We start from the raw sequence: 27,653 nt of genomic DNA, 5'->3' as shown, positions 1-27,653 counted from the left end.
AATAACGAGGTAATTAACACCTTTTATATAGCAAAAGAGAAAGCCGATTTCGAGCTAGTAGTTAAACTACGCAAAGAAGGTATAATCATAACTACTAAAAAGCTATATAAGGGATTAGATCTTATCGAAATAAACACTTTATATAATCGAGGGGTCTATCGATTTATCCTCTACGATCTAGAAAAGTATATAAACCTCCGCATATTTAAATCGTAAATAGTTCGTAAAATTAAAAGAAAAGGAATACCCTAACCATACGAGAAGTTTAGATACGTAATTTAGGGGTACGGCGACGTTAAAAAGGCGACGCTACTTATATAATTACCTACTATATAGCACTATAGCTAACGATTAATAATAGTACTAATAGTATCGCTACGGAAGAAGGGATACGAGATTTAGAGCCGTAATATTACCTAAATATATACCCAATCGGCTATAGGGCTTATAAAAAAAATCCTAGCCCATTTACTAAAAGAAATAGCTAATAAGTACCTAAAAAGCACGATTATTAAAGTGCTTAAGTTACTATATAGGCTCGTAGAATCGGGCACTTATTAGTAAGCTACTTACTACGATTTTTATATTAATTAATTATTAATAGTTACCTCTACGTACGACCCGTGCTTATTAGTTATGGAGTACGAAGGTAACTAATTTAGGATCGTCGGAATATAGACCGACGATATATTAGGCCTATCCGATATTAATTTTATAAAGAAAGAGGATAAGGAGCTTTAGAAAGCGGGCTTCGTAGCGAAGCTAAAAGAGGTCCTTATAATAAATACCCCCCTAGTATTTAACGGCGGGATTCTTATAATTAAAGGGGAAACCGTCGTTTTTTAATAAAAGGGGTAGGGCGAGAAGATTAACCTCGTTAACCCAAACGTAACTAATATTAAGAAGTAGTATAAGGCTAAGCTTATACGAGGGGTATATATTACGAGTATTTATTAGCCCGAGGTAACTTTTAACTACGCTAAGGTAGTATAGGCTATAAATCTAACTAAACGAGACGTCGAGGTACTTAATAAGCGGCTTAAGTAGTAGTAAACGAATCTCGATCGAGGTTTTATTTATTACCCGATCGACCTTATGACTAGTAAGCTCTACGTCTTCGTTAATAAGTTATTTACAAATAATAACGACCTTACTTCGTAATTAGGGTATATTATTATCCTAGTTAACGAGAGTATAGGTAAGAGCGAATTTACTATATATAGTAATATAATTTACTACTTATTAACTAAAAATAAGCGGGTAACGAGAAGTATATTAGTATTAGAGGTTTATAATATAATTAACGGCGTTAACCTCTTTTATACGATTTTAATAACGCTAAAGAAGATTACCGATCGAATTAGCCTTCTACCTATTCTAATAGTTATTTATACCGATTCCTACTCGCTATATAAATACCTCGTTAAATTAGGAACAATAAAGGAAAAGAGGCTTATAATCGATATTATAGCCCTTAGGTAATTATACAAAAGGCGCGAGATACTTAAGATCCGTTAAATTAATAATAAAAATAACCTCGCAGACGCTTTTATAAAAGCAATACTAAATAAGGGATTAAAATAATTCGTAAGTAGTAAAAAAGTCACCGTACGAATAGAAAGATAGGTTATATAAAAAGAATAGAGAAAAAGGGAAAAAGGAGACGACTTAATAAACGGGCCCGAGGTCGAATTATACCTCTAACTATAGTAGTTAAATCGATAAAAAAAAGAGAAAGTTAGTATTAAATTAGAAATCTAATTTAACTACGGTATATAGCCGACTACGCAGGGGCTAATTAAGGGCCCTATTTATAATTATCGTAGCTAGCCTAACCTACGGTTAGAACCTCCTTTTTATACCTACGCAGATATTTATATAGTTTAATTAATCTCTTTATTAACTACGGTTCGAACTAACTACCCTATAATAGGGATACTAACAAAATAATTCGACTACTTCTTCATACCCCTGACGGGTAGCCCATGACAATAGTAATTAGCTATATTAGTCTCTTCCATCGGCATCGACCTTATCCGTATCGAGAAGCAGTGCGACTACCTTTTTATGCCCCTGACGGGCAGCCCATGATAATGGCGATTGGCCATGTTGGTCTCTTCTATCGGCGTCGACCTCGCCCCTAAGGAGAAGTAGTATGGCTGCCGCTTCATACCCCTCCTAGATAGCCCACAAGAATGGTGTTCGACCTATTCGATCGCCTTCATTGCCTAGGTCCGTTTTCTCGATTTCCGCACATAGCATTGCCGACACTAATTCCCATTCGCCCGCCTTGACAGCCATATCGAATGCTATATATGGTGCGACAAGTTCGTTATGTTGGGGCAGAAGTCTGATTGCCCATTCAAAATGGCCCTCCGAAACGGCTACGTCAAAGGCTGTTAGCCCGGACTCGTCCTCCATTTCAACTATATGCGGTGCGTGATCAAGCAGAACCTCCACCGTTTCCTTATGGCCATTACTTGCAGCGATCAGCAATGGGAAATCACCGAAATCGTCTCGTATATCCGCCAAAGCGCCATGTGACAGGAGTAGGCTGACGATTGCTGTATGACCTCTTCGCGACGCCAAAATCATCGCTTCATTGTCGTATGCAAATTCATCTTCGATTTCATCTTCGTCGTCGAATACCCAGTCAAAATATGTGGATCTGCGCGTGTTGCCACCAGCCTCAAGCAGTTTCGACAAAATTTCTAGACCATCGAGATCGCTATCTTCGGACAGGCGCTTGACCGCATAAAAAATAACCCCATCAAGCTCCACACCCTTTTCCAACAATATGGAAATTAGCTTCTTGTCTCTGTGACGGATAGCATACAATACCAGCCCCATTTGATGTCCGAAGAGTTCGAGGTCAGCACCCGCCTCAATTAACTTGAAGATTACCTCCCCGGCCTTCACCGTCACGGCAACCGTTAAGGGCGTTTCCCCATCACCATTTTTCATATTGAGGTGAGAAAGATAATTCCTTGGCCGCCCTTGGCTGCTGTCTTGAGCGACCTCGATGTTGACTGCCTCCTCTTGAAGCTGCCATTCGATGGACCGGTCCAGCAGTAGCAAGGCCATATCTTCGCGACACTCTCTGAGAGCGAGAAGTAATGGTGTGTTCCCATCCGCATCCCTTTCTTCAAGCTCTGCAATATCTTTAAGAAGAATTGCGTTCAAATAGCTCACTGAGCCGAATCCAACTAAAACATGGAGGGATGTTGCTCCAACGAATGGCCATCCCCTAGGTGCATGGATATTATCATGATCCATCACTCTCCATAGGCTCGCGATCTTATCCAAGATTTCAGATGATTCACCCCAGTGAATTCGCGCAAGGAGATCATCTTGAGGAATTCCTGCACGCTCAACTTCCTGGATATGGTGGAATAAGAACTGTGCTGTATACGGTATAAGCGGAAATCTCGCGGAGAGTTTGCCCGAAGATAGCTGAGCGCCTTCTAAGACTTCTCTCAAAGTCAAGTAGCTGAGACAAGACCTCGATATCTCAAAGTGACCAGCTCCAATGGGAGATTGACAAGAAGAATCGTGGCGCGTGGGTTTGATAAACTTTCCGAGCACGTAATCCGCAACTGACTGGTGGACGAACTGAGCTTCCCGGTCCCAGTCCTCCCCATCAGGATCGTGTTGCTCCCAAATCTCGCGAGTTCGGAATTCTACGAGGCCTTTGGAGATGTGTGTGACAATTCTCTCGAATTGAGTCGCAGTATCTGTCCAGTTGTCGTGGTGTCTGAGTTGCGAAATAGTTGTGCAATTCTTGTCCTTATAATCGACGGCAAGCGCTTCTCGGAGCTCGTGTGAAGACAATGGTCGTGCGGCAAATAAAATCCATTGGAACAGTTTTGTCATTTGGTACTGCTCGATAGGGTCGACTCCGCTCAAGATACTAGCGTACAACCCATCGAGAGCTTCCGGGATCGTTGTGAGTCTTTTGTGCAGACTCTCGACGCTAGTTCCAATAGCGCTTCCATGCAGTATCGCGGCAACAATCAATATTGCCCATTGGAACCCTCCGTGAGCCTTCATCAAGATTTCATTCTCGAGTTGTTGCCGCTTTGCTACCGGTTGAATTTCCTTGAGTCGTTCTCGAACGACTAGCCTGATATCTTCGTCGTTTTTCTCCTCCACGTGGATTGTTGACATCGTTTCGCATCCAAGGATAGGATAATGTCTCGAAGAGAAGCATATTTTGACCAGTGCCTTTTCGCGCTCAATATCGTCCATGAGGGCTTTGAAATACTTCAGTAAGCTCGTGGCATCATCTTCCCCAGACTCATCAAGGGCATCGACAAAAATTACCACAGGTTGCTTTTTTGTTCCCTTGGTCAAAATCTCGGACATGAAATCTTGAAGTTCTCTTTCGGTCCAATTCCATCGATTCTCTTCATAAGCCCCAAATCGTGCCTGCCGATCTTTGAATCGTTCGGTGAGTTGAGAGAGGTGTTGTGGAAAGGACTTGAGCATGGAGTTAAGCAATGCCCGGAATACACCCAGTGGAGTCTTCTGCAAAGGATTTCCCCGGCCGTGGATGAAGAAGGACACAACGAGTTCTCCGGACCCTCTGCAATCCATCTTTGTGACTGCAGATTTCATGAGAACTGACTTGCCGGTTCCAGGGTTTCCTTTGATCCAGAAAAGGCCTCGCGCACTATTCGACCAAGCTTGGTATTGCGGATCCTCGAGAAGCCAACCACAGGTGTCCTTTGTGGAATAAACATCGCTGTACCTGTACTCTTGTTCTCGAAAAGAAAGTGACCTGAGACAGTCTAAGTCGTGTCAGTTGTTTGCTACAGTATGTCTTCGGGGTCCATACCCTTATTATCATCCGAAAGTAATATAGATGCTGCAAGAGCTGTCATTTTATTGTCTAGACAAATACTGGGACCTAACTACCCACCATCAATTTCAGTTTCTGGACTTCTGGCACCGGTTCTGCTCTGCGTATTGGTGCTTAGTATTTCTCGTGTAACGGTGATGACACGCCTGTAGAACACGTCGTGTCCGTGGCTGTATTTCACCATCTCAGAGTGATTGCGGTCAATCGGATGGCGTTGATTACTGTAGCATGTCGCTGAAGAGACATCAACTAAGACTTCGCTAGGTCCAGACAACTCCCACTTGCCATTTACCTAAATTAAGCGTAAGTAGGCACTTCGTTAGAGGCCAACCAACCTAGATGAACCTACTTCTACAGCCGTGGGAGACTTCTCCGTTTCGTAGAAGGACACAATTGACGGTCTCCTTGCACTAATCACGTTGTTGAATTCTTTGTCCAGGCGTTGGAGGAGTGCTGAGTTTCTGTTGAGCGACTCAAGTAGACTCCGGTTCGGCTGATTCTTGACCAAGGGAACGAGTGACTCGATGGCCAAGCCTTGATGAGGAACGCCAAAGAATATGAATCCAGAGATAGAATCTAGAATCGATGCATGCGCTTCGTGTATCTCTTCTTTCATCCTGACTATAGTCTGCACCAATGGATAAAGCAAGGATGTCAGTAGCTGACGAATTCCTTCTTCGGTGTTCATTTGGATTGAGCTGACCTCTTTGATAACAAGACCTCCCAGGCTGTGCCCGATGAACACTATGGGATGAGAATGTCCTGGGTCCTGTGTGCTAGATTAGCTTCATAAAGCAACTCGAATTATGGCGCAATATACACACCTGAATACCTCTCAAATCAATCTGGAGAGCTCTGCCCAGGTCTGACAAGTTTTGGAAGGAGCTGCTCCGTAAAAGTTGAGTGTCGTATCCATATGTTAAGATTCTTGCATTTGGAACATCTAATGGAAGCGCATCTCGGAGCCACATGAAAGGCCCTCCTCTCTCCTTAAACGAACCAAATGCGTGCCCTCCGAGGCCAGACATAGCAATCACACTGGAACAAGGGTTAATGTCGCGTAAGTCGCAGTGAGATCGTCGTCAACTCACTCTACATTACAACTCTCGTCAACGGTACGTTGAAGAGGCGTGAAGCCTGAGAAGTGAGTATCGAAAATGAGTGGTGCCTTGAAATCGGAGTCATCCTCGTTCGTTAGGCTGACTACCCATTCATTCCTAGAGCGATCTGAGAAGTAATCTGGGAGGGGATTGAAGCGGAGAGTTGCGACTCGACTGTCTCGTTTGACAGGACAAATCGCAAGTGAATGAACAATGACGCTTGCGTTGGGTTTGAGAGAAAGAACTTCCTTGACCAATACACGAACGTCAGCCCTGGTCTCGTATTCGCGGGGCAGTCCTCGTATCCTGAAGTTCTGGTTGTGATCGGTCGGCATGGTGCTGCTGGCCTCGCACCAGAAAACGAAGCCGGTGAAAGAGCGGAAGCGGGCGAAAAGAAAAGAGAAGATTTCTCCCCCTCCGTTGGCACTGTTCTCGAGGGTAACACCTCCTGTTAGGTGGCGTCCGTGGCTGGGAGACATTGGTGCTTCGGTTTTGACAAGGGTTCGCACTCCAGCTCAGCTTCGGACCTATCAAGGCGTGTTTGGATGCCTCAAACCACAAACCAACAACCACTGCATGCCGCCGCGACAACCAACCCCCCGCGCTGATTTACCTAGACCTGCTGAATACCTACCAGCGGCTGATGAGACCTGACTGAGCGGTCGGACCGCAGCTTCTAGGATCATTCGCCGATATCTCCAAGATGGACATGCAAGAGTAAGCGCTAGCCTCGAATGATACGTGAATGATTGATTGGTTTTCTCCTAGGTACTCAACTTCAGCCGCCTCTATCAGTAGCTATGCCAGGATCAGGCAGAAGTGCAATTCACAGCTCTACGCCTGATCACGCAGCATGGATTTACCACCTCCTGACGCGCTGTAGCACAGCCTGTCAGGCCTCCGCTGCTACATGCCCTCATCTCACAGGGAAGGCTTCAGTAGAAGTGGAATAGACAGATCATCAGAGCTAGGAGACCGCCAGGACTGTCACAATCGCTTCAAAAATAAACACTCTGGAAGTATAGGAGAGCGACGGTAGGCGGGGTTTGGTCGGCGGAAGTATGGGCAATGTCACGGGACCAGCTGCGTAATTCTAGCAGAGAAAATCCTGTTTCATTCTCAACCGGAATTAGATAACAGGATTGACGAATCAAATAGTCTAGTGGACTGCAGTTTCTTTATTCCCTCTCATCCTCTGCTCTCTCTTCTCAGACTATCCACTTGCGTATGATCGTCTAGATTTACGGTGCCTACCTTGCCTTGGCATGAAGTCAATGATGTTTACGATATCAACGACTGCTTATCTGCAATTCTCCACCTCACATATCCCGTACCCGAGCGAATTCAAGGGTCTTAAACAAAGCGGTTGCAAAACTTTAGGGGCATGGCGCAAGCAGATACTAGCATAGCCGAATTCTCAGACGTAACTTTGGTATACTGACGATACATGTGTTTGAATTGGGGAAAGGCAGGATCGGTGAGGGAGCCATCCCTTTGCAGGTCGAGTCTGAGCAACCGAATCTCACCACCGACTTGGTGGAAAACACCAAGAGAGTTGCCGTAGCGGACGACCTTGAGTGGCCTCGTCGGTTCAGCGTTTATGGGCTGCCGAGAAAAGTCGTCTACCCATTCCAGGCTGTTGCTGGCGGCCTGATCGCCCACGTCGATGGTGGTGGTCCCCGGTTCTAGGTTCGGGTGGCCGTACATAGAGTCGTAGCCGCACAGGGGCAGCGACATGTACCAGAGCCGGCCCTGATTGTTGTCGTTGGAATCGACGGCGAAGATGTAAAGGAGCGGCGGAGCGGACGGGTCGGGTGGCTGGACGGCGACGGCACAAGCCGCCCGGAAGCCGTGGCTGCCCGAGGTGATGTTGAGGAGGGACCACCGCGTGTCCGTCGAGGTGGAGGTGAGCCTGCCCATAGCGGTGGCGCTGGTGAAGCCGAGCGTGATGACTCTCGATGAGCTCTGGCCGCTATTGTCATCTGGGAACGGGGTATATAGCGCAAAGACGGTAGTCGAGTTGTCGAGGTAGATGAGCTGCTGCGGTCCGACGTTTCCTGTGCCTCTGTTGTCTATTCGTGGTCCGTTTGGAATCAACACCGGCGAGGCGAACCAGTCGGCGGACGGGCGGTAACCGGTCAAGTACGCGGTCCCGCCCCGCGCAGGCACGGAGAAGTCACGGTCACCGGAGTCTTTGCGGCAGCAGAGTGCGGCAAAGCGGTCGTCGGCCCTGGGCCATTTGCGTTCGTCATAAGCGAGTTCGCGATACGGGTCGTTGGCGTCAGGAACCAGCAGATTATGCTCGATGGGCTGGAAGAAGGGCGAGACCGTGGCGAACAGCCGGCCGTTGACGGTCAGGATGCTTGCAGACATGTGTGAGAAGTCGTCCTGCTTGACGCCGGCGGACCAGGGCTGGTTGGCCCAGTCAGTAGCTGGTCCCGTCTCAGTCCCCGCGGGCAGGCACGCAGCGGAGCAGATGTCCAGACTCGGGGTGAGCTCCAGCACAAAGGCCTTGTATCGCGGGTTCGAGGCATCGCTGCTCTGCTGGCCGTGGCTGACAACGACAACCATTTGCAGCTGGGCGAGGCCGTCCTGCCAGGTCAGAGCGCCGGTAGACTTGATCTCTATATTGTCATTGTAGTTGACCGGCATGGGCCACGAAGGCCGGTAGCCCGGGATCAAGCTGTATAGCGAATTGCTCAAGTTGAGCGGGTACGGCTTGCTGATGGTCGCGAAGTTAGAGCTGTTCTCCGCTCCTGCGTTGCGACGGAGATATCTAAAGATGAGTCTGTTCCCGTCCAAGTAGCAGAGCAGCAACGCTTCCGTGGCCTCGTCGCTAGACATGGTGAATTGTTGCGGACTAAGATCAGAGTCTTGTGTGTGCGCGTGTGTAGGTGAGTGTGGTTTGGCATGTGCTACTATTTTGACGACTACCTCACTGGTTGGCAATCAATATTGAACGGGTTAAGACGGAGTATTATGAGCATCGCAGAGTGGCTTCGCCTCTGAGCTGACGGGGTAAAGAAAGGTGTCCTCTCACCAATACTGCGCTTTTCCCTACGAAAGGCAGCTGGAATTTCACGGAGTGTTTTTGTCAAAAGTTAGAAGATGTCACGAGTGAGCTGAAATCCTAGCTCCGACGGCTGAAGACAGGGATGGAGTTGTGGCGCATCACTGCTTAGCTGAAAAGCTTCACGTCCAAAGGGATAGACTAATTGTTTCTTATTCGTCTTTTGTGTGTGTTTGTCAACCAACTCATTCATCCAACCGTCGTGTAAGTATCTAAGTCGGAAATCTCTCTGTCAAACACTTACTACACACCACTTACTTTTGTTACAGAATTGCAGAATCGAAGAGACGAAGCTAGCAGTCGCACATCGTCGGACTGAATTACGGTACTCTTTCGTACATTCTACAGGAAACTCATGGATAGACCCTCAGGCGCTCTCGCCGTTGACGCCAATGGCCACGCCAGCTATTCTTTCCCCATCACCGTCCCCTCTGGTATCGGGCAGGGAAATACTCCCAAGCTCAGTCTGCAGTACTCGCAAACCCGCGATGCTGCCGGCACTTGTGGCCTCCGCTGGGCGGTTGCGGGCTTGTCTTCCATCGAGAGAGTTGCGCCATCTCGCGCGATCCGTCAGCACCCAGACTTTCTTGCCAGCAAGGAGGTGCCCGTTCCCTGGCGTCTAGCCGTCGATGGTGCAGAGCTCATCTGCTTCCAGGGCTCCTATGGCACGGGAGACGCGCGCTACTGTACCCAGGTCGACGCGGGCCAGGTCGTCATATCTCTGGCATCTGGAGGTTTCCAACTCCTAGATACTGATGGCCGCACGAAAGAGTACGGCACCACGCCAGACAGTCGGCTGCTGCCCGGTCAGTGGCGTCTCAGCAGTACTACAGACGTCCATGGGAACACTGTCACCTACCACTATTCCCAGTCTCCTGGTCTGGCTGCTGGAGGCTCTCGTCCGCCGTCAGAGAAAGGATCGTCGTCGACGTCGTCTACACAAGTGTCGTATATCGACACCATCCAGTACACCAGCAACCCCCGCAACGGCTACAAGGGCCGTTGTTGGTTGACTTTCCTCTACAACACCCGCCCAGATCGTGCCGTTGTTGTCCGCCATGGTCAGCTGCGCAACATTGGCTACAGGCTCGAACGCATCGAGGCTCGTGTTGGCAGTCCTGACAGCGCCCAACAGTCAGATCTGGCCAGGGCTTTTGATCTCACCTACACGTCGTCTCCTGCCAGCGGCGAGTCCCTTCTCGCCTCCATCACGGAGCGTGGCTCAAATAAGAATGCGCTCACACCGACAACCTTCACATATACCGCGGCCAATGACTCGGCCGCCGGAACATCGCCTTTCGCCCAGGACCCGGCCGGCGCCTTCACCCTGCGTACTGGCGCCGCCCCTGCCGCTATCCTGCCCCTTGATACCACAGGTCGCGGCTACAGTGATCTCGTCTGTCTGGAGCTGCCTAGTCCCAGCGGCCTCTTCCAAGTGCGCACCTTGGCCGCGATGCCTTCACATCAAGAGCAGTCCTCTCAGACGTATACACCCCCAAAACTGCAGTGGCCTCACGACAAGAACCTCGGCATGGACGTTGGGCATGCTCCAGTTCAGTTGCCCTGGACAGACGTTAACAACATCCCCGATATTCTAGTGGCCGATCTCAACCACGACGGCCGTTCGGACCTCGTCATCCCGTACAGAGATTCCCAAAGAAATGCCCTGTCCTTTGCCGTTCTGCGCGCCAACGGCCAAGGGTTCGACAAGCCCATCATCATCACGTCAGGTTTCGCCTGGCAACACGGCAGCCGTTTCTTGCTCGCCGATACCACTGGTGACGGCCAGATAGACATTTTGCAAATGATAACTGATCATGGTGCTCGCACCTACTCCCTCCGCACCTTTCATGATGTGGCCGCCATGATAACGCGGCCCAATGCCATACCCCCGTCACGCCAGTCGCCTGCGTGGCCGGTACGAGGGCTTACCATCGAACATTTTGTCTTCCATAACGACATGACCTGCGCGCCAGCCCTCGTCCACGTAATGGAAGGTTCCGCCGGTGTTGGGTCTCGATGTTTATGGGTAGACGTTATTAGCATGGGCTCTATGCAGCACAATTCGGAAGGGCAAGCCTTCAGCCTCCTGAGCTCCCAGCCCATCCTGACTTACGTGCCCGAGGACAAGGTCCGGCGCTCGACGGCTGTCTGCGACGTCAACGGCGATGGATGTCTGGATATTGTTGTCTGTACCGCACGCGTTGCCAGCTGTGGGGGCGGAGATACTGCTACCTTCACCATGACCACAACAACTTTTCTCCACGACTCCAACGGCAATTTCGCGCGGCAGCCCGAGCAGACCTCTGTCGTCACATCGGCGAAACCGATGGACCTGGGCCGCGTCTTTGCCGTGAACCCCTCCAGTGCCCGTTTTGGTGGCATTGCGTACGCATACCCGAACGCCGACAATAAGACCTGGAATTGTATCTTGGCCGTCGGTAACAGTAACGGCCAGCTGGGCTCCTTCCGGGCCCTTTCACGGCCTCTCGTCCAGACCGGCGGCGCCTCGCTGGGCGATCCAGCAGACCAACTACACCTGACGCCTATCGACCTGAACGGGGTGTCGCGCTGTGGGTGGCTCGCCTACTCTTTATACGACAATCACGCCGTCGTCCGCCCCATCTACAACAACGTCCAGCTCTCTGACCACCTTCAAACCGTCACCAGTCCGATCGGTTTACGGTCCACAATCGAATATGGCTCCGCCACGCGGGCCGAGGTATACGAGTCTGGTGTCGATTACAAGACGTACCGTCCTGCAGACGACGATGAGAATGTGCGATGTATCGCCATTCCAGCCTACCTCGTGACTCGCGTCCGCGAGGACAACGATGCCAGCGTCAATCCGCTTCCTTACTCTGCCAACTACGAGTACAAGTACCATAACGGTGCTTTTGACGTCAAGAGAAGAAGCTGGTCCAGCTTTGAGAAAGTCTCGCGCACCGAGACCGTGTCTGGCGTGCGTGCTCTCACGACTTACTTCCAGGAGTGGCCTCTCTGCGGGCTTGTCAAGACCCGCGACACGTACGGCAGCTCTCCAATAGCTCTCCAACGACGTATCAAGAGGCTGGAAAAGAGTCACCAGTCAACGTGGGCCGGGGACGAACTGATCCTGCTCAAGTCCGTCTCCAACGACTTCGAGGCGGTCAAGCGTAGTGGCAGAGCCGCCTGCTACATTGAGAGCAAGGACTTACTTTGATGATTTGGGCAAAGTGGCGGAGCGCCTCTTGATGACGGAGTTTGGGTATGACGGTGAGTCGAGGGATAGGACGGTAGAGTACTCGTATGAGATCAGCGAGCCCACCAAGAATAAGACGCGGCTTGGAGAGCAGTGGAAGTTTAGCCAGTACGCTCCCACCACTCGGTTAGGCGTTCAAGGCCTTACCGCTGCCACCAAGGTTACCTCCAATGCGGGAAGCAATAACTTCAGCACGTACTCTTCCTCCTCAGATCTCAGCCTGACTCAGTTCGTGTACAATGACCAAGGATTCATCACGACACAGCGATTGTGGTCCTCGGACTCTCAGCAGTTCGTCGAGTCCACCCTCGGATATGATGCTTTTGGCAATTTGCTGGCCGAGACCAGCACTAGCGGTCTGTCGACGATAATGACATATGATGGCCTCTACCCCCAGTATGTTGTCGGAACCACGCTCAAGGGGACAGGCGTCGACCTCAAGACGGCTTACGCGTGGGACGCAAGGTACGGCGTCGCAACGGCTCACATGTCGGAGAAGGGCGTCATTCAAACCACCACCGTGGACGAGTGGGGCCGGGAGCGAAGCAAGGCGATTACCGCCACCAAGTCCGACACGGACGACTCCAAGTGGGACGGAGGACCGGCCGGGACGAGCGTCAAGAGCCAAGACTTCGGCAAGATACTGGAGACTTCAAGACTCTGTCGCAATCAAGAGACATCATACGCGACGACCGGCATTGACCCGGTGACCTCGAAGCCGGCACCCACAAAATCCGTGGCCAAGTTCGCCGGTCCGTCTTTGATGCCGGTGTTACCTGCTACCCACTTCGTGGACTGCAAGGGCCGCAACCGCCGCAGCGCGGAGCAGTTGGACGCGGAAAGCAGTGGCGGCGGCGTTGTGGCCTCCAGCAGGTCGTGGGCGTTCTTCGAGTACGACACGGGAAACAATCCCGTCGTGAGGAGCACCTTGTACGCGCCCGATCCCTCAGGCTGGAGTACGGCTCCCGACAATTCCCGCTCGACACTCTCCGTCTTCGATGCCCTAGGCAGGGCGGTGCTGCTCGTACGGCCGGCAAGTAACCCCAGCGACGGGTTCACGGCTATAGACGCCGTCTATGGCCGGGGCGGGTCTACTCGCACGACCCACTTCAGCACCGCCGCGCTGATCGGGGAGTTTTCCTCGCCGGTGAGTACCAGGCCCATCATTGAGACGGATTATCAGGAGTTTGCCAGTGTGGACGGCAAGGACAAGATCGTTCTGTCACGGAACGGCAGCGGCCAGGTCAAGACATGGAAGTATGATGGACGGGGCCGGCTCGTCGAGCTCACCGATGCGGGCGGCCGTGTCGAACAGCGCAAGTATAACTCTCTAGGTTGCGTCGTCGAGATCAACGACCCATATCAGAACCCGCTTAAGAGAACAAGGGGTCTGACACGCTCCTACGACGGGAGCGGCCGTCTCGTCAGGGAGGTCAACGTGCTTGGAGAGGCCCTGGAGCGAACGTACGACGCGATGGGAAGAACGGTCCAAATCGTCGGCAAAGACCCTAAGGGCGGTGTCATACGGACCACGAGGTTCCGATTCGAGGAGCCGGGCACCGGGAAGGGCTTGCTCGCCGGCGTTACGATCGAGTGCAGTCCCGACACAGTCGACGCGGCCGGGAAGTCGCGGGCGGTGCGGAAGCTCGAGTACAAATACACCTACGACGAAGCGGCCCGTAAAACGGGCCAATCCCTCAAGTTGACGGGTGATGTGCCCTTTTGGGACGGTTCCAAATCTGTTGTGCTCAAATCGGCGTGGACGTACGACAGTCTGGGCCGCATCCTGACCCAGACGCTGCCCGATTCAACGACGGTGAACTCAACCTACTCTGGACTTAGGCTGGCCCAGAAGAAGATGCAGGCCCCTCCTGTTGGCGGCGGGCAGAGCGGCTGGGACATATCTGCATCTACGACTGCATTCAGCGAGTCGGGCACACCTACAGCCTGGACGATCCGTAGTTCTGAGTTGGCTCAGGGCGGGTGGCACCATGAGGTTGCGTTTGACAAGCTGGGCCTGCCAACCAGAATGACTTTACTGGAAGGACAGGAGCAGGGTCAAGGTAAGAGGCTGGTCGATCATAACCTGGTGTATAACGCGCTCGACCAGGTTAGCAGCCTTAACGAGAGTGTCAGCGGCTCATCCATCGCGTACGACTATATCGATCGGCGGCTGGTCGCGTCGCACAGCGCCGAAGGTGTCAACCGCAAGTATTCGTACAGCTCGTCGGGAGATTTGACAGAAAAGGACGGTATGTTACTGAGCTACTCATCGGACGAGGATTCCACCCGAATCGAAGGCTCCCGGGATGGCAAAACGGTCTTCTGGTCCACTTCGGACGCTGCCGGTCGTCTGACGACGCGCAAGAATGGTGACGGCCCCGAGATGAGCTACACCTACGACGAGAATGGCAAGATGAGCTCTGCGACAAGCTCAGAGGGCTCATCAATCATGTTCTCGGATCACGGCCTATTCACCGTCGTCCGACAAGCCCCCGACGGGTCCATCGAGATCAATGCGGGCCCAGAGTACCAGGAGATTCTCAGCAAGGACGGCTCGAAGACCGTCAAAAAGGACTTCAAATTTCCCGATCAAACAGCAGTCACAGTCTGGACCAAAATTATGCCATCCGTGTCTGGATCCCCTCCGATAGAGGACCAAAAATCACGAAAATTCCGAGTGCCTATGACGAACCACGAAGGGAGCATAACGCACGTCTTTGACGGCTCCGACAGGCGTCTGATCAGGCAAATCACTTACGACGACTACGGACAGGTGATCAAGTCAACCGGGAGCAAGACTTCGCGCAGCTCTCGTGAGTTTGAGGGAGCCGTCATGGACGACTTGAGCGAGCTGCTGGACTTTGGCGCGCGCATGTACGACCCGGTTACAGGCCGCTTCACCACCCCGGATTCCATCCTCACCCTGCGGCAGACGCTGTACCCGGACGGCATGAACCGTATGACTTTCGAGAATAATGATCCAGTCAACCATACGGACCCAACCGGGCATTTTTCGTGGATGTTCTGGGTCGCGATCGTGGTCGGGGTGCTCTTGATCGCGGCGTTTATCGTCCTTACTGTTGTGACATTGGGCGCGGATCTTCCAATCCTTGCTGCGATCGGGTTAGGCGCGTAAGTAACATCGTTTCCTTTCTGTTCTCTTGCTTATTTGAATCTTGACGACTTGTACCGTTTCCCCGAACAACGTTGACTTATCAATCTTTACCGTCTAGTGCGTCAGGCTTCCTGTTGGGCGCAGGCATGGCGTCGGTCACGTATGCGTGGAAACACCGCAACGTCACGGACGCGGGGACCTTCTTCAAGGGCTGGGCGGTCGAGGTGGCCATCGGAGGCGCTGTGGGAGCCGTAACGGGCGCCATCACGGGCGGACTGGGCGCGTATTGGAGTGGCGCAGGCTTCATGACCAAGGCGGCGGCGGGTTCCCTCGAGACGGCGGCGGCAGATACGGGGCCGACGGCTGGGAGCGCTGTATCCGACATTAGCGATGTCGTGGCCCCCGAGGTCGCCGAAGACACCAGCGCCAATGCCAACATACTCGTCGACCAGGAGCAGGAAGCCGCCGGTCTCGCCACGCGCAGGTCTGAACCGCTCGTCGACCCGGACGAGCCGTTGATATCAACGTCGCGCGTTGCGCGGTCCAATACCGGCACCAACTATGGGGCGGCGGCAGCATCAGATGGAGCACAGGGAGCGAAGACGACGGCGCTGGCTGAGGCTACCGGCGGCGCGGCACGTCCCAGCCCGAGCGTGCTGGCCATGAAGCAATTCGCACTCCGTCTAGGCTTGAACCCGAGCGCCAACGTCGGTCAGAACTTTGCTACCAACGCCGCTGATAATTGGGCATATGGCACCCACAACGAGGTGACCTCGCTGGACCTGGTGATGGACATCATGACCGGCACCCTCTCGGCTGGCTTGCCAGTCGCCCAGAACACGCAGATGTTCAGGGGGATTACGACCGCCGTCGGAACCTGGGCGAAAGGTTTCGGCACGCTTGGGCGGGCGGGCTTAGGCGCGGCGGGGGTGGGCATTTTGGCGACTGTGGGTGGCATAGCACAGCTTGTTGACCAGTTTATATATCATGACTAGATAGTTGCTTCTTATTAAAGTAGTAAGAAATCTTTCATTGTTCATGTTTATACGTACAATAAGTGAGGTGACTGACCAACTATTGGTTCCAACCATGCGCTTCCACTAGCATTGGACATATATCATCATATTCTATCGAAAGCTGAATAAGTACTAGGCTGGATTCATAGATCTGTGAAGCATAGTGTCATGATTTACTGAGACAGAAAAATCTCACGGGATCTCCTCGAATCCCAGTAATCCTGCCACAAGTCATCCATGGTGAAAGAATTGCATTCATTCTTCATTTCCACTCCCCGGCCTTTGCCCGCTTGCAGATTAGGAGCAAAGTCTCTGCCGCCCACTCGAAATCTTCCACCGTCAAGTACACCTGACCACTGATCCTACACCAAAAGCCGCCTGCGTAGAACTTAATGGGGATGTAAGTCTCATACTCAGCTGGCGTTAGTTCTTGCATCCATTTCGCGATGCCTAGTCCTGATGATGCGTCGACGTCGAGTTCCTTTAGAGATAGAGGAAGCTGAACATTGACGAAGCAGCACCGCCGAAATGATGCCGAAGAAGCGCCTAGGACTTCTGTGCCGAGAATCTTTGCCATTCTGTCACCGCCTCGAAGCGCAAGGTCCTCGCAGTACTCGCGAAGCTTTGCTTCGCCACCACAGACTCGATTCCGAAAGTCGAGTGCTTTGGGTATACAGCAGTAAGGCGTGTTGTCTGTGGTGGATATCTTGTCAAACAGTCTGGAGAAATAGGCTCGATGATCCATCTTGTCTCTCTCCTCTTTGATCTCGTAGCCCCATGATGTGGGCACTGTCGAGGAAATCATGTGTTGGTTCCGGAACGGGACATATAGGACGGCACATCCCCTCGGGACCATCAACCACCCAACTCGAAGTTAGCGTTACAATATTCTTCGAAGCGGTGTTGCAGGTTGGCTTACTTGTAGCAGTTGCTGATAAAGAAGTCCGGACTAACATCACCGAGGTGAGTCAGATCGATGTGACCGACACCATGAGCTCCATCGATGAAACTCAAAATCCCAAGCTCTTTGCAGGTCGCCACTAGCCTTTCGAAAGGAAATCGGGCTCCGGGGAATGTGAGAACTGTGTCGAACATAGCGAGTCTCGGGGTCTTTCCCTGACTCTTGACCTCGTCAATCGCACTTCGGAACCGCCACAGAATCTCATCATCGTCGATTGGATACGTTATGTCAATTGCGTATGATGAGAGCGGACGGTCTTCTGACAGTGATTGAATCGTCTTAGAGCAAGCACCATAGATGGTTCCGAAGTGAAGGATTGTATCGCTGGGTTGAAAATCCACGTTGCGAAGCACAGTATTGACTCCAGTGGTTGCGTTCTGAACAAGCACAACTTCGCCGGGATCCGCTCCTAGGAGCGATGCAACAGCTATCTTGCTCTCTTTGAGAAGCTTGAGGTAGGTATAACGTATAAATGTGTCTGGCCGCGCTTCGCTCTCGTCCTGCAATTGCCTTTGGTAATCCCGAACCTCTTTTGGGAAAGTCCCAAATGAACCATGATTAAGTGGTCGATAACCCTCAGAGAAAGTGAAGCACTCCTCTCGCATTTGAGTTCCAAAGGTATTCGTTAGTCCTGGTGACGGTTGGCCATCAAGAGACACCATATTGGCAACCGGCCAAACTAGAATGGCTGCTCTGGTCGCTTGTGCTGACTCTATTCGATTGGGACGGTAAAAACACCACGTCCTCGTTCGCGTTGGGTGAGAGATGAACATGGCTAAGCGCGGGGTAAAGGTATGTCTCGTTAAAAGACCCTTGCAGGCATCACGTGTTCATCTGCACATTGTAGCTGATAGCACTCAATGGCTATCCTCTGTTGGTTCACATCCAGCCTGCAGCCTCGCGGCTCGGTGTCGTCTTGCCACCTCAAGCAAACAAGTCATTCCTCACCTTGCCAAACTTCCCCGCTTCTGTGCGACAGGGTCCACGCAACACCAGTCTTTCATAATGGATCCTTTGTCGATTTCAGCAGGCATCATTGCGATAACGACCGTAGCGGCGCAAGTTGCCAACCTCCTCGCTGGGATTCGGGAAGACTGGGATTCTTTACCCGGCCGCATGCATGCGCTGAGCAACGAAATCCAAGACTTCAATGTTGTGTTACAGCAAGTTGCCATCGCTGTCAAGGACAGAAGGGTCTCCGGGCAGGATGCCTACGGTGAATCGACGCTGCTGCCCCTCTTGGTTAGAGGGAATAATGTCTTGGTAGACCTGAAAGCAATCCTCGAGCGTCTTCTAGCAACCGGAACGAAGAAGAAAGAGGCTATTTCTCGTGTACTAATGTGGAGGAGAGAGCAAGGCACCGTGTCCTCGCTTCAGGAGCAGATCAAGCAAGTAAAATCAAGTCTGAATGTCCTCCTGGGCGCGTCAAATTCGTGAGTCGGCTCTTGAAACGTATCGAACCCATATCTAAGGGCTCATGTGGCTGACTTTCACCAGACAAGATATGATGCACGTCCGTCTCTGTTTAGAAGAGCTCAGCTTGAAAATATCGCACTCGAAGGACTCAGTTTACCCCGAGAAGGAAGCGCAAGACGATTTCATACAAGCTCTGCTTAATGAACATCACGGCACAATGAAGGAGTCGTTAAACAGGTCATACTCCCAAGTCGATGAGCGTTTAAACAAGCTTGAGGCACTTCTTCAAGCCCAGGCAACAGACATACATACCTCACAAGTCACTCAGGTCGGCCGACTTTACAATGCATCGACGCCGCCTGCGAGGAGACGTGTCGTCCGAGCCGTCAGCCCAGCTTCGGCTGCGCGAATCCAAGAAAAGTCTGCGTCTGTCGGAGTTCGTCTACGCCAGAATCGTACAACGTGTCAGTCGACCTGTCTTTGCTCTTGCCACTCCTCAAAGCTCAGAAAGTCCCCGTCATTCATGGACCGTATGGTTGGCCAGCTGATGCTAGGTTACAGCGGGCTGCCTTTGCTGAACACCAAATGCGACTCAGCAGCGTGTATTAAGGGGCAGACACCGGCGGTCAATGTTGAATATTGGTTTCCATTGGGGGTGTGCTGGTCTCAAATCATTCGTCTACATCTATCGTACGAAGCGAATGTTGGCCCTTCCCTTCAACTGAGCACCTTGCGACGCGTACCGGATTCATCGCAATGTGTGAGCTATGCGCTTGATGGAAATATACAAGGCTTGAAGAGTTTGTTTGGTCAGGGACTAGCATCGCCTCGTGATGTTAGCTCAACGCGAGGATACTCTCTTCTCCGAGTAAGTGAAGCAGGCTCTTTGTCAATTCAGGGCATGTTGCTAACAGTATTTAGTGGGCGCTGTATGGGCAACAGTATGAGACATGCAAGTTTCTGATGTCTGCAGGGGCAGATCCAACCTATAAGTATGCCAACAACTCGACGATTTCTCGCAATACCTTGTGATGTACTAAACATGTTGACTTACAGGCCGATTGCACCAAGTGATGATTGCCCAAGCGACAAGGCAGGAGACATAATACTGCGGGCCAACATCTCACAGGAAGTCATTGAGATTCTTCGGCTCATTGCGGAGGGTAGTGATTTCAATGAACGCCAAAACTTTGCTCGTATTCATAAGATTGTCCTAGGCCTTTGTATCGGTGATTTAGAAGAGGAAATACGGCAGGACCCAAAGTCATTAGACTTTCCAGACGGCACAGGACGGACAGCACTGCAGTGGGCAGCAGCGAGAGGCGACGAGCGAGCCGTGGTGACACTCCTCAGCTGGGGTGCTGATCCCAATAACATGGACAAGAAACTCAATACGCCACTCACTCTCGCTGCTAATCAGAACCAGTCAGTGTGTGTTCGACTTCTTCTGGAGGCCGGAGCACTACCGGATCCCGAACTGCCACCGTCGGTCAAATTCGGCACACCGCTCAATTGCGCCGCACGTAACGCGCCGGACCCGGTCCTAATGAAGACTTTACTGGATTTTAACGCAAAAATTGAAGCGAGCGGTGTGGATGGCGTCACACCACTCCTGCATGTTGCGAGGGGAAACAGCGCCGCTCATGCAATGCTTCTCCTGGAATACGGAGCCGACATCAACGCGACTTCGAAAGCTGGCCAAACACCCCTGACTGCAGCAATTCAATACAACAACCATAGCGTTCTGAAACTCCTTCTCGAGAGATGGTTCGACTACAACGAGTGCCCAAGACTGAAGGGACCCAACCTCTTGGAGACAGTCGCTAGATATGCCGACGTCGAAACAATACTTCTCTTAACGGCAGCCGAGCATCTTCGAAGCTATCCTGACAAAACGTATATACTGGATCACTACAAGGAAGTCATCGATGGGCGTAATGACTCGTCAGATGAGCTGAGCGTAGCCTTTGATGAGTTGCTATCGGTGCTGAAAATGGAAGCCAAAGCCCATGGAAGCATTGACGAGCTCATGGAGTCGGGTTTGCTGAACCCTTTGGGTTATGAAATCGAGTCTGAAGAGGACAGCTCATCAGATTTTCTGGTTTTTGAGGATGCCAAAGAGATGTTGGACATTTCGAGCAACTCGTCGAGCCCCATTCGCACTTCATGCCCGGCGCACGATCTTGAGAAAAGTTTGGAAGAAAAGACGGGAGGGAATTGGTGATTTCTCACTATTGGCGGCCGCTTTAAGGTTGCAATTGCGTTGTATTATAGCTCGTTCGGGATGTTCATTCTGTACTATACGCTTTTCCGACAATCGAGCGAGCGTTACTACCTCACGATCACACACATCAAAAGAACTTCTTTTCTATTCTTATGCCATTCCCAGTTCTTTTTGACTCTAGGTAGCAATTCCAGAGACTGTAATATAGCAAAAGACTGATAGTAAACACGACTGTCCATCCCCTCAGCACTCCCCTCACGCCACAACCTCATCAAAGCTCTTCCCCACCAACTTGACAAACACATCCTTATACTTCTCCGCCGTAGCCTTGCACACATCCTCGGGCAGCGCAACTCCCTCCTTCCCCTTGAGCCCCTGCTCAATCAACCAGTTGCGAATAAACTGCTTATCGAAGCTCTCCTGGTCGCGGCCGACAGCGTACCCAGCAGCAGGCCAGTACCGACTGCTGTCGGGCGTGAGCACCTCGTCCACGAGCACGACCACGTCCGTGTCCGGGTCGACGCCGAACTCGAACTTGGTGTCGGCGAGGATGATGCCGCGCTCGGCGGCGTAGTCGCGCGCCGCGGCGTAGAGCTGGAGGGCGAGCTCCTCGACGCGGTTGGCGTACTTGGCTCCGACGAGCTTGACGGCCTCGTCCGGGTGGATGTTCTCGTCGTGCTCGCCCTGTTCTGCCTTTGTGGAGGGGGTGTAGAGGGGCGTGGCGAAGGCTTGGGATTGTTGCATGCCGGCGGGGACGGGGATGCCGTGGACGGTGCCCTTTGACTTGTATTCATTCCAGGCGGAGCCGGTGAGGTAGCCGCGGACTTGTTGGGGTTACAGTCAGCATTTATAATCACGAGAAGGTTTAGTATGAGAAGCATGGGGTTGAGACATACCGATGGCCTCGAGGGGAATGACCTTGAGGCGGCGGACCTGCATGGCGCGGTTCTTGATGAGAGCGGCGTCGGCGGCGGGCAAGCCGGCCGGGGGGTCGAGGGTGATGAAGTGGGTCTTGAGGCCCGGGACTCGGTCGGTGAGAACCTTGAACCAGTGGGCCTATGTGCCGTTGAGCAGTCGTATTAGTAAAGATGACTTCTCACATGATCTAAGATTCGAGGATATAGAATGAGAAGGGGTTGTGAGGAGTAAAAGGATTTGAGTGAGTGAATGAGTGAGTGGAGTGGAATGAAAGAATGAGCCTTACAGAGGCGTGGGTGAGAATGGCGCCCTTGTCAGGGATGCCGTTCTTCATGACGACATCAAAAGCCGAGACGCGGTCGGAGGCGACGAAGAGGAGCGTCTTGTCGTCGACCTCGAAGACATCGCGAACCTTGCCCTGGCCGATCTTCTTGAGGCCGGTGAGGTCGACGGATGTGACGCTAGCAGTCGCCATTGTGTGAGAGCTGTGTGAATGAGGTGAGTGAATGTGGGGTGGAGGGGTTGAAATTGTCGGCTTTGGAGGGGTTCAATGGAGGGGCAGTCGAGTTGTTATAGCGCGACAAGGGACGGAGAGGTCAACCAAAGTCGGGAGATGTGAGCAACGTGAGGTAGAGCCTTGCAGACAGTAATCTGGCGCACCTTGGTGAATAGAAGACGGAGGATGAGTCAGGTTTTCGAAGCCGAGTTCGGGATGAGGTTGGGAGACGTTCAAAAGGTTGACCGTCCGTTCGGCACGGGTGACGAAAAACCGGCGTGAAAAAAATTTCCCCTTCGGGTGCAACCGCTCCACCGGTTCCCCCCCTCCATTGATGGGTTCGAACTTTAAGCAGTGACATTCCGCAGTTTGAGACGACGGTCTGAATTGCGATTGACTGAATACATCAGGTCAATTATTGATTCAATTGAGATACTTCTCTCTCTCTCAAACAATCTACAGACCGAATGAAGATGCAGTGAATGCCATATAGGCCACGCTTTGGAGGCATGCCAGACGCGAGGGAGAGCGTCTGTACCTTGACGTCAAATTACATTATCATTTCAAAGTATGAGTAAGTATATGCATACGAGAATTAACCCGCCATCAGCGCCGCGCCAACGACAGCAAAGACAGACATGAGCACCATTACCAAGAAGCCGTCCGTTTCCGAGGCCACCAGCCCAGGATGTGACGCGGCATTCGGTGACTCGCTCGACGACGGCGTCGAAGCGCCTGCCGACGCTACCGACGTATCCATCCCAGCAGCCGCCGTCCTCGTCATCGTCCCCGTCCCGGCCCTCGTCGACGTCGGCGCCGGCGTGCTAGCTTGGCTCGCCACACCCGTGGCCGTCGGCAAGGCAGTCTCGCCCGCCCGGAGCTCAATCACATTGGTCCGGGTCGCGTTGAGATTCGACTGTGCGATGCCGACCTGGTGGTTCGCCTCGTCGTAGACGACGTATGCACTGCGCAGGAACGTGTCGCCCAGCAGCGCAAACTCTGTGCTGTTGACGTCGAACGTGGCGCTGTTTTGTATGCCAAACATGCAGGGCTTGTCGAAGGGGGTGAGGCCCTTGAGCTGGTCCATGATGGGGTCAAGGTTATCCAGGACCATCTCCTCCATCGGGACGCGAATCTTGACGCCGGCGAAAGCAAAGTCGAAAAAGATTCCCTCGCCTTGGGGGCCTCGCCACTTGCAATCGATAAAGCCGTACCCGGCGTCGACGACGTCGTATTTGACCCAGATGGCTTTTGCCATTTGCTCTGGGAGAAGACATATCGTCGACCCAGAGTCGAGGACGGTCGCGGCGTTGAAGCTGTCCTCGGCCATGTTGACCGTCTTGCCGTCTGGTGTTTCGATTTCGACGCCGGTCATGGATATGCTGTAGCTTGTCATGTTACCCGAATGGTGGTCGTTGACGAGCGGGAGCGTGGTGAGCGAGCCGGTGTATTTCTCCGTGTCAATGCCGCCGAACAGTAATGTTCCCTCAGACGACGAAAGATCATTCTACCCGTCACTGTCAGTGGACATGCTGGAGGATTGAAAATTGTAGAGCGCCTCCCTTACCAGCCATATACTGAAGGCTTTTCTGCCTATGACACCTTGCGTAACCATGTTGTCGAGAATGGTAGGATACTTGCGCTTCGTCGCCACAGTCTGTGAGAACCCCAGACCAATCAACCCGGTGCCCTTGACCGTCTGAATCGCCAGACCAAGCTGCTGGCCCTTGACCGTCTTCCCATTGATGCTGACGACATCCGAGATGTAGTCTCCCTTGATGTTCTTGCCGTCAAGGTACGTGATATCAAACCCGTTCTGACCGACGACCTTGTACGTCGAGCTCGCCGTCGAGTTGTATGTCTCGGTACACCCCGTCTCGTACTGGCGCTGCAGCTTCGTGCTCGTGCAGAGGTCGGCCTGCTTGTCGACGATCCACGTGTCGCTGCTGCCCGTGTCGACGTGCAGCAGCGCCTTCTGTCCCGGGGTGCCGATCTCGACTTCTGAGTAGTACCCGCCGCCCGTGATGTTGTTGAGCGCCGCGAGGGTGAGGGTGTCGCGGCGGGTGATTTGAACCAGGTCTACGGGGAGCTGGATCTTGTGGAAGTTGGCTGAGATGACCTTTTGCGAGACGGCTTCCGACGCCAGGGCCGCGAGGGCCAAGGTCGTCGTGGATAGCTTCATCCCTGTGGACTGGGGGGGGCCCAAAGCTTCGACTCCCTCGAGAAACGGACGCCTGTGGTTGGAGATCGAGTCCCTGTTGTTTACGTCTGCTCCACCCCCGCAGACTGCTTCTTATGCGGAGAGGCTTATCCTGGCAGACGTCTGGACGGGTATTCGAGAAACCGGGGACATGAGCCGGTAAGCAACACAAGGCTGTTGAGACTACAGGAAAAAAGAAGAAAGCAGAGTATCGCCGGCCGGAGCTGTCAGATGCCAAACGGCGACGGGATCGCACGTCCTTTTCTGTCAATGGGACAACAGCGGGAGCTCTCCTCTAGTACAGCCGCAAAAATGGGGAAGAAAGGCAAGACTCTTTGGAGCCACGCCCAGCAGGGCTACCTATCTGGGGCCGTTGGAGCTAGCCTGACTGCATAATACCGGTAGGCAGACCTCGCGCTACCTTGAGAGCTCGTTGTTTTTACGAGATTTGGAGATTTGGGGGTTGATAGTCTGGTCGCGCCAGCCCCGAGATGGTTAGAGAGGCACAGCAGAACACCCCAGACGGGCAGAACGGGTTCCTCGGCTCTGTGCTTGGCGGCAAGGGAAACGGGGCCATGGAGGGCCATTGGGTGCGGAATATCATGATGGACACTTGGTGGAATGCCCTATCCGTACATTCAGGGGCTTTGTTATTTCTTGACGCATTCTTGGTGTGGGTTGCTTTGCTTGGTGTATGACGCGGGGAGCATGCCAAAATGAGTGTGTATGGCAAATGAGAAGATGGGAAAATGGGTGAGAGATTATTTGGTGTGGGAAAGTTGAAGGATCAAAGACAAACAGAGACAAGTCGCGGGCCGAATTGACGTCTTGGCGTGTCCGGGGTGCTTAGTCACTGGCGATTTGTACGAGGTGAACATCCTTTGAAGGATGTTTGATCCCTTGCTTCTAGTATTATGGTTCCACAGAATGCTTCATTTCTTAGTATTATGTCTTTGCTGCGTTGGCTTTGCATGGTGAATAAACCTGTCAACTGAAGGGGAAATGGTAACCGGCAAAGAGGTGGGAAGTTGAATGATATTGATGCCGATGGGTAAAGGCCCAGATTAATGCCATTCTTCATCACCGCCATGCCGGTAATCGTACCAAGTCGTGATTGTGATTTTGGACGGCTTTCGGCCATCTCTCCAAAGCACTCCAAAGTGACTAGACTACATTGCCTCCCTGTCGCAGTGTCGAGACACAGCCTAGGTATTCTGGCTGGGCATCGCAATATCTCAAGCCTTTTTGACCCCGGAAACGCCTTGTCCTCGCCATCGCCTTATTACAAATCTCAAATCTAGAATCGAAGCCAAAGCCATCTCAAGTGGCTATGGGCGGGCCCAGAGACCCATCCGGCAAAACACGCTGCACGGTATTGTGCTCCGCCTCCTTCCTCAGCTTCCGTTCCGCCGCCGCCTCCTTGATGCGGCGCTCCGCATCCAGCCTCGTGTTCGCGTCCACAGCCAGGAGCTTCATCTGGTACTTCACATCTCTAGTGTGGATTGAGTACCATCCCTGATGAGGCTTGCAACGCTTCTTGTCGCAAAGATTCTTGTCCTCGCCGCTCAGCCGGCTGCCGACGTCGAGGTTGCCCGCCTTGTAGATCTCCTTGGCCTCGTCCGACTTGAGCCAGTTGGCAAAGGGGCCCACGACGCCCACCTGGTCGAGGCGGTAGTCGTAGCCGCATGCCGCGTCTTCGAATTGCTTGGAGGCGATGAGGGCCTTTCGCCGGTCGTTGGACCACTCGAGGATCTGGAGCATCTTTTGGCAGAGGAGGACCTCTTCGCCCAGCTTCTTTCGCTCCGCGGCTGACACTGTAAGAATCTCCTTCTCCTCCTCGGTGAGATACGCTGGTATAAGATTCTTAGTCTTAGATTCAGGGCTTTCAGCTGCATGAAGTAGTTAGTCTAATTGCGCAATCCAGTTGAGCCGTTGAACTGATTTGCGTACCTCCGTTATGCTTTGGAGCAAACGGCTTGGTTCGGACCTTCCATCTGCCATCATCCGAGTCGACACCGGCAAGCGTGCTAGCCAACAGACCCATGGCCTCCTCCTGAGTAAGTCCGTCCTGCGTACCGTTCTTGGATGAGTGCTTCTTCGGCAGGGCCGCGATGCTCTTCTCCCAAAACATGTGCGCATGCTCATCGCTGCAGAAGACGCTGCTGTTCTCCGGCCCATCATAGAGACGCGCGGCCTTTATGCAGTTCCTGTACGAGCACGTCTTCTTGAAGAGGCTGACGTTCTGGTCGCCGTCTGCGCAGTTAGGGCAGACGAAACGCTCAATGAGGTTCTCGCCAACCTCCTTGCTCATGCCGATGCACTCGCCGTGGAACCAGTCGTCGCACATGTCGCAAGAGATCATGAACCGGTGATCGTCTGGACCGCGGCAGATGCAATACGGTCCGTTGTCTGATTCTTCATCGGAACCTCCTGCCAAGTCATCATGTAGATTGGCGGATGATGTCGTGGACGCTGCGTCGGTCTGCTTCTTGGGCTTGCTTGATTTCGATGGGCCACCCTTGGGTCTTTTCGGCACCTTCTTGACCGCAGCGGTTCCCTTCTTCTTCGGTCCCATCTTTTGAGATTCTGAGGGCTTCTCGGTGCTTTCTAGAATGGTGGAAGGAGAGAAAGCCTCTCTATTTGGAGGTGGGAGAGAAGAATCGGGTTGTGATGACGGCGCCGTAATGAAATCCGTTTGCTCCTCTTCTTTGTTCTGAAGTGCCGTTTGAGATGTGGTGGGAACTTGGCCGGGCGCGTCTGCCATCTCGAGATCCTCATCCTCGCCGCCTTTGATCTTTGGCTCCACGTCTGAATCCATGGCTTCCAGCATATATCTTTACAGCAGTGACGACCTGAAAGTGGAACACAAATATTGAGAGCGCAGTGTGTGAACAAAGAGTGAGTTTTAGTGAAAAGAAAAAGGAAAGACAATTTCGTTTGTTACGTGATGCACGGCGCTGAGGTTCACTAGAGTGAAATTACAGAATGAGAGTGACTGAGAGTGGAAGGTCCAGCATTAAGGAAAGACCCAC

At 52.4% G+C, this 27,653-nt stretch overlaps 7 protein-coding genes across 7 annotated transcripts; 2 read left to right on the top strand and 5 right to left on the bottom strand.

The window, feature by feature from the left end:
- Positions 1-2,178: 2,178 nt before the first annotated feature.
- CLUP02_09096 (uncharacterized protein) lies at positions 2,179-6,440 on the bottom strand (the record flags this gene model as incomplete). The annotated part of the gene is made up of 6 exons (XM_049288077.1): positions 2,179-3,100; positions 3,503-4,253; positions 4,628-4,790; positions 5,211-5,489; positions 5,686-5,746; positions 5,953-6,440. 6 exons carry the CDS (start codon positions 6,438-6,440, stop codon positions 2,179-2,181), a joined length of 2,664 nt encoding a protein of 887 aa, XP_049145221.1.
- Positions 6,441-7,314: 874 nt separating this feature from the next.
- CLUP02_09095 (uncharacterized protein) lies at positions 7,315-8,805 on the bottom strand (the record flags this gene model as incomplete). The annotated part of the gene is made up of 1 exon (XM_049288076.1): positions 7,315-8,805. The coding sequence occupies one exon, from the start codon at positions 8,803-8,805 to the stop codon at positions 7,315-7,317; it is 1,491 nt and encodes a 496-aa protein (XP_049145220.1).
- A 581-nt stretch (positions 8,806-9,386) lies between these two features.
- CLUP02_09094 (uncharacterized protein) lies at positions 9,387-16,385 on the top strand (the record flags this gene model as incomplete). Its single annotated transcript, XM_049288075.1, has 3 exons — positions 9,387-12,189; positions 12,248-15,407; positions 15,509-16,385. The coding sequence occupies 3 exons, from the start codon at positions 9,387-9,389 to the stop codon at positions 16,383-16,385; spliced, it is 6,840 nt and encodes a 2,279-aa protein (XP_049145219.1).
- Positions 16,386-16,464: 79 nt separating this feature from the next.
- On the bottom strand, positions 16,465-18,029 carry CLUP02_09093 (uncharacterized protein; the record flags this gene model as incomplete). The annotated part of the gene is made up of 4 exons (XM_049288074.1): positions 16,465-16,557; positions 16,603-16,627; positions 16,679-17,251; positions 17,326-18,029. 4 exons carry the CDS (start codon positions 18,027-18,029, stop codon positions 16,465-16,467), a joined length of 1,395 nt encoding a protein of 464 aa, XP_049145218.1.
- A 343-nt stretch (positions 18,030-18,372) lies between these two features.
- CLUP02_09092 (ankyrin repeat domain-containing protein) lies at positions 18,373-21,007 on the top strand (the record flags this gene model as incomplete). The annotated part of the gene is made up of 5 exons (XM_049288073.1): positions 18,373-18,800; positions 18,865-19,020; positions 19,112-19,238; positions 19,705-19,775; positions 19,840-21,007. 5 exons carry the CDS (start codon positions 18,373-18,375, stop codon positions 21,005-21,007), a joined length of 1,950 nt encoding a protein of 649 aa, XP_049145217.1.
- Positions 21,008-21,262: 255 nt separating this feature from the next.
- Positions 21,263-25,208, bottom strand: CLUP02_09091 (eukaryotic aspartyl protease; the record flags this gene model as incomplete). The annotated part of the gene is made up of 10 exons (XM_049288072.1): positions 21,263-21,831; positions 21,904-22,063; positions 22,212-22,460; positions 22,527-22,818; positions 22,886-22,953; positions 23,012-23,245; positions 23,311-23,928; positions 23,989-24,655; positions 24,699-24,885; positions 25,043-25,208. 10 exons carry the CDS (start codon positions 25,206-25,208, stop codon positions 21,263-21,265), a joined length of 3,210 nt encoding a protein of 1,069 aa, XP_049145216.1.
- A 733-nt stretch (positions 25,209-25,941) lies between these two features.
- CLUP02_09090 (PHD-finger domain-containing protein) lies at positions 25,942-27,451 on the bottom strand (the record flags this gene model as incomplete). The annotated part of the gene is made up of 2 exons (XM_049288071.1): positions 25,942-26,510; positions 26,572-27,451. 2 exons carry the CDS (start codon positions 27,449-27,451, stop codon positions 25,942-25,944), a joined length of 1,449 nt encoding a protein of 482 aa, XP_049145215.1.
- Positions 27,452-27,653: the final 202 nt, after the last annotated feature.

Source organism: Colletotrichum lupini, chromosome 4 (assembly GCF_023278565.1).
Source record: "Colletotrichum lupini chromosome 4, complete sequence".
NCBI classification, from domain to species: domain Eukaryota; kingdom Fungi; phylum Ascomycota; class Sordariomycetes; order Glomerellales; family Glomerellaceae; genus Colletotrichum; species Colletotrichum lupini.
The sequence above is the reverse complement of the archived record's forward strand: the minus strand, read 5'-3'. Positions and strand labels throughout refer to the sequence as shown.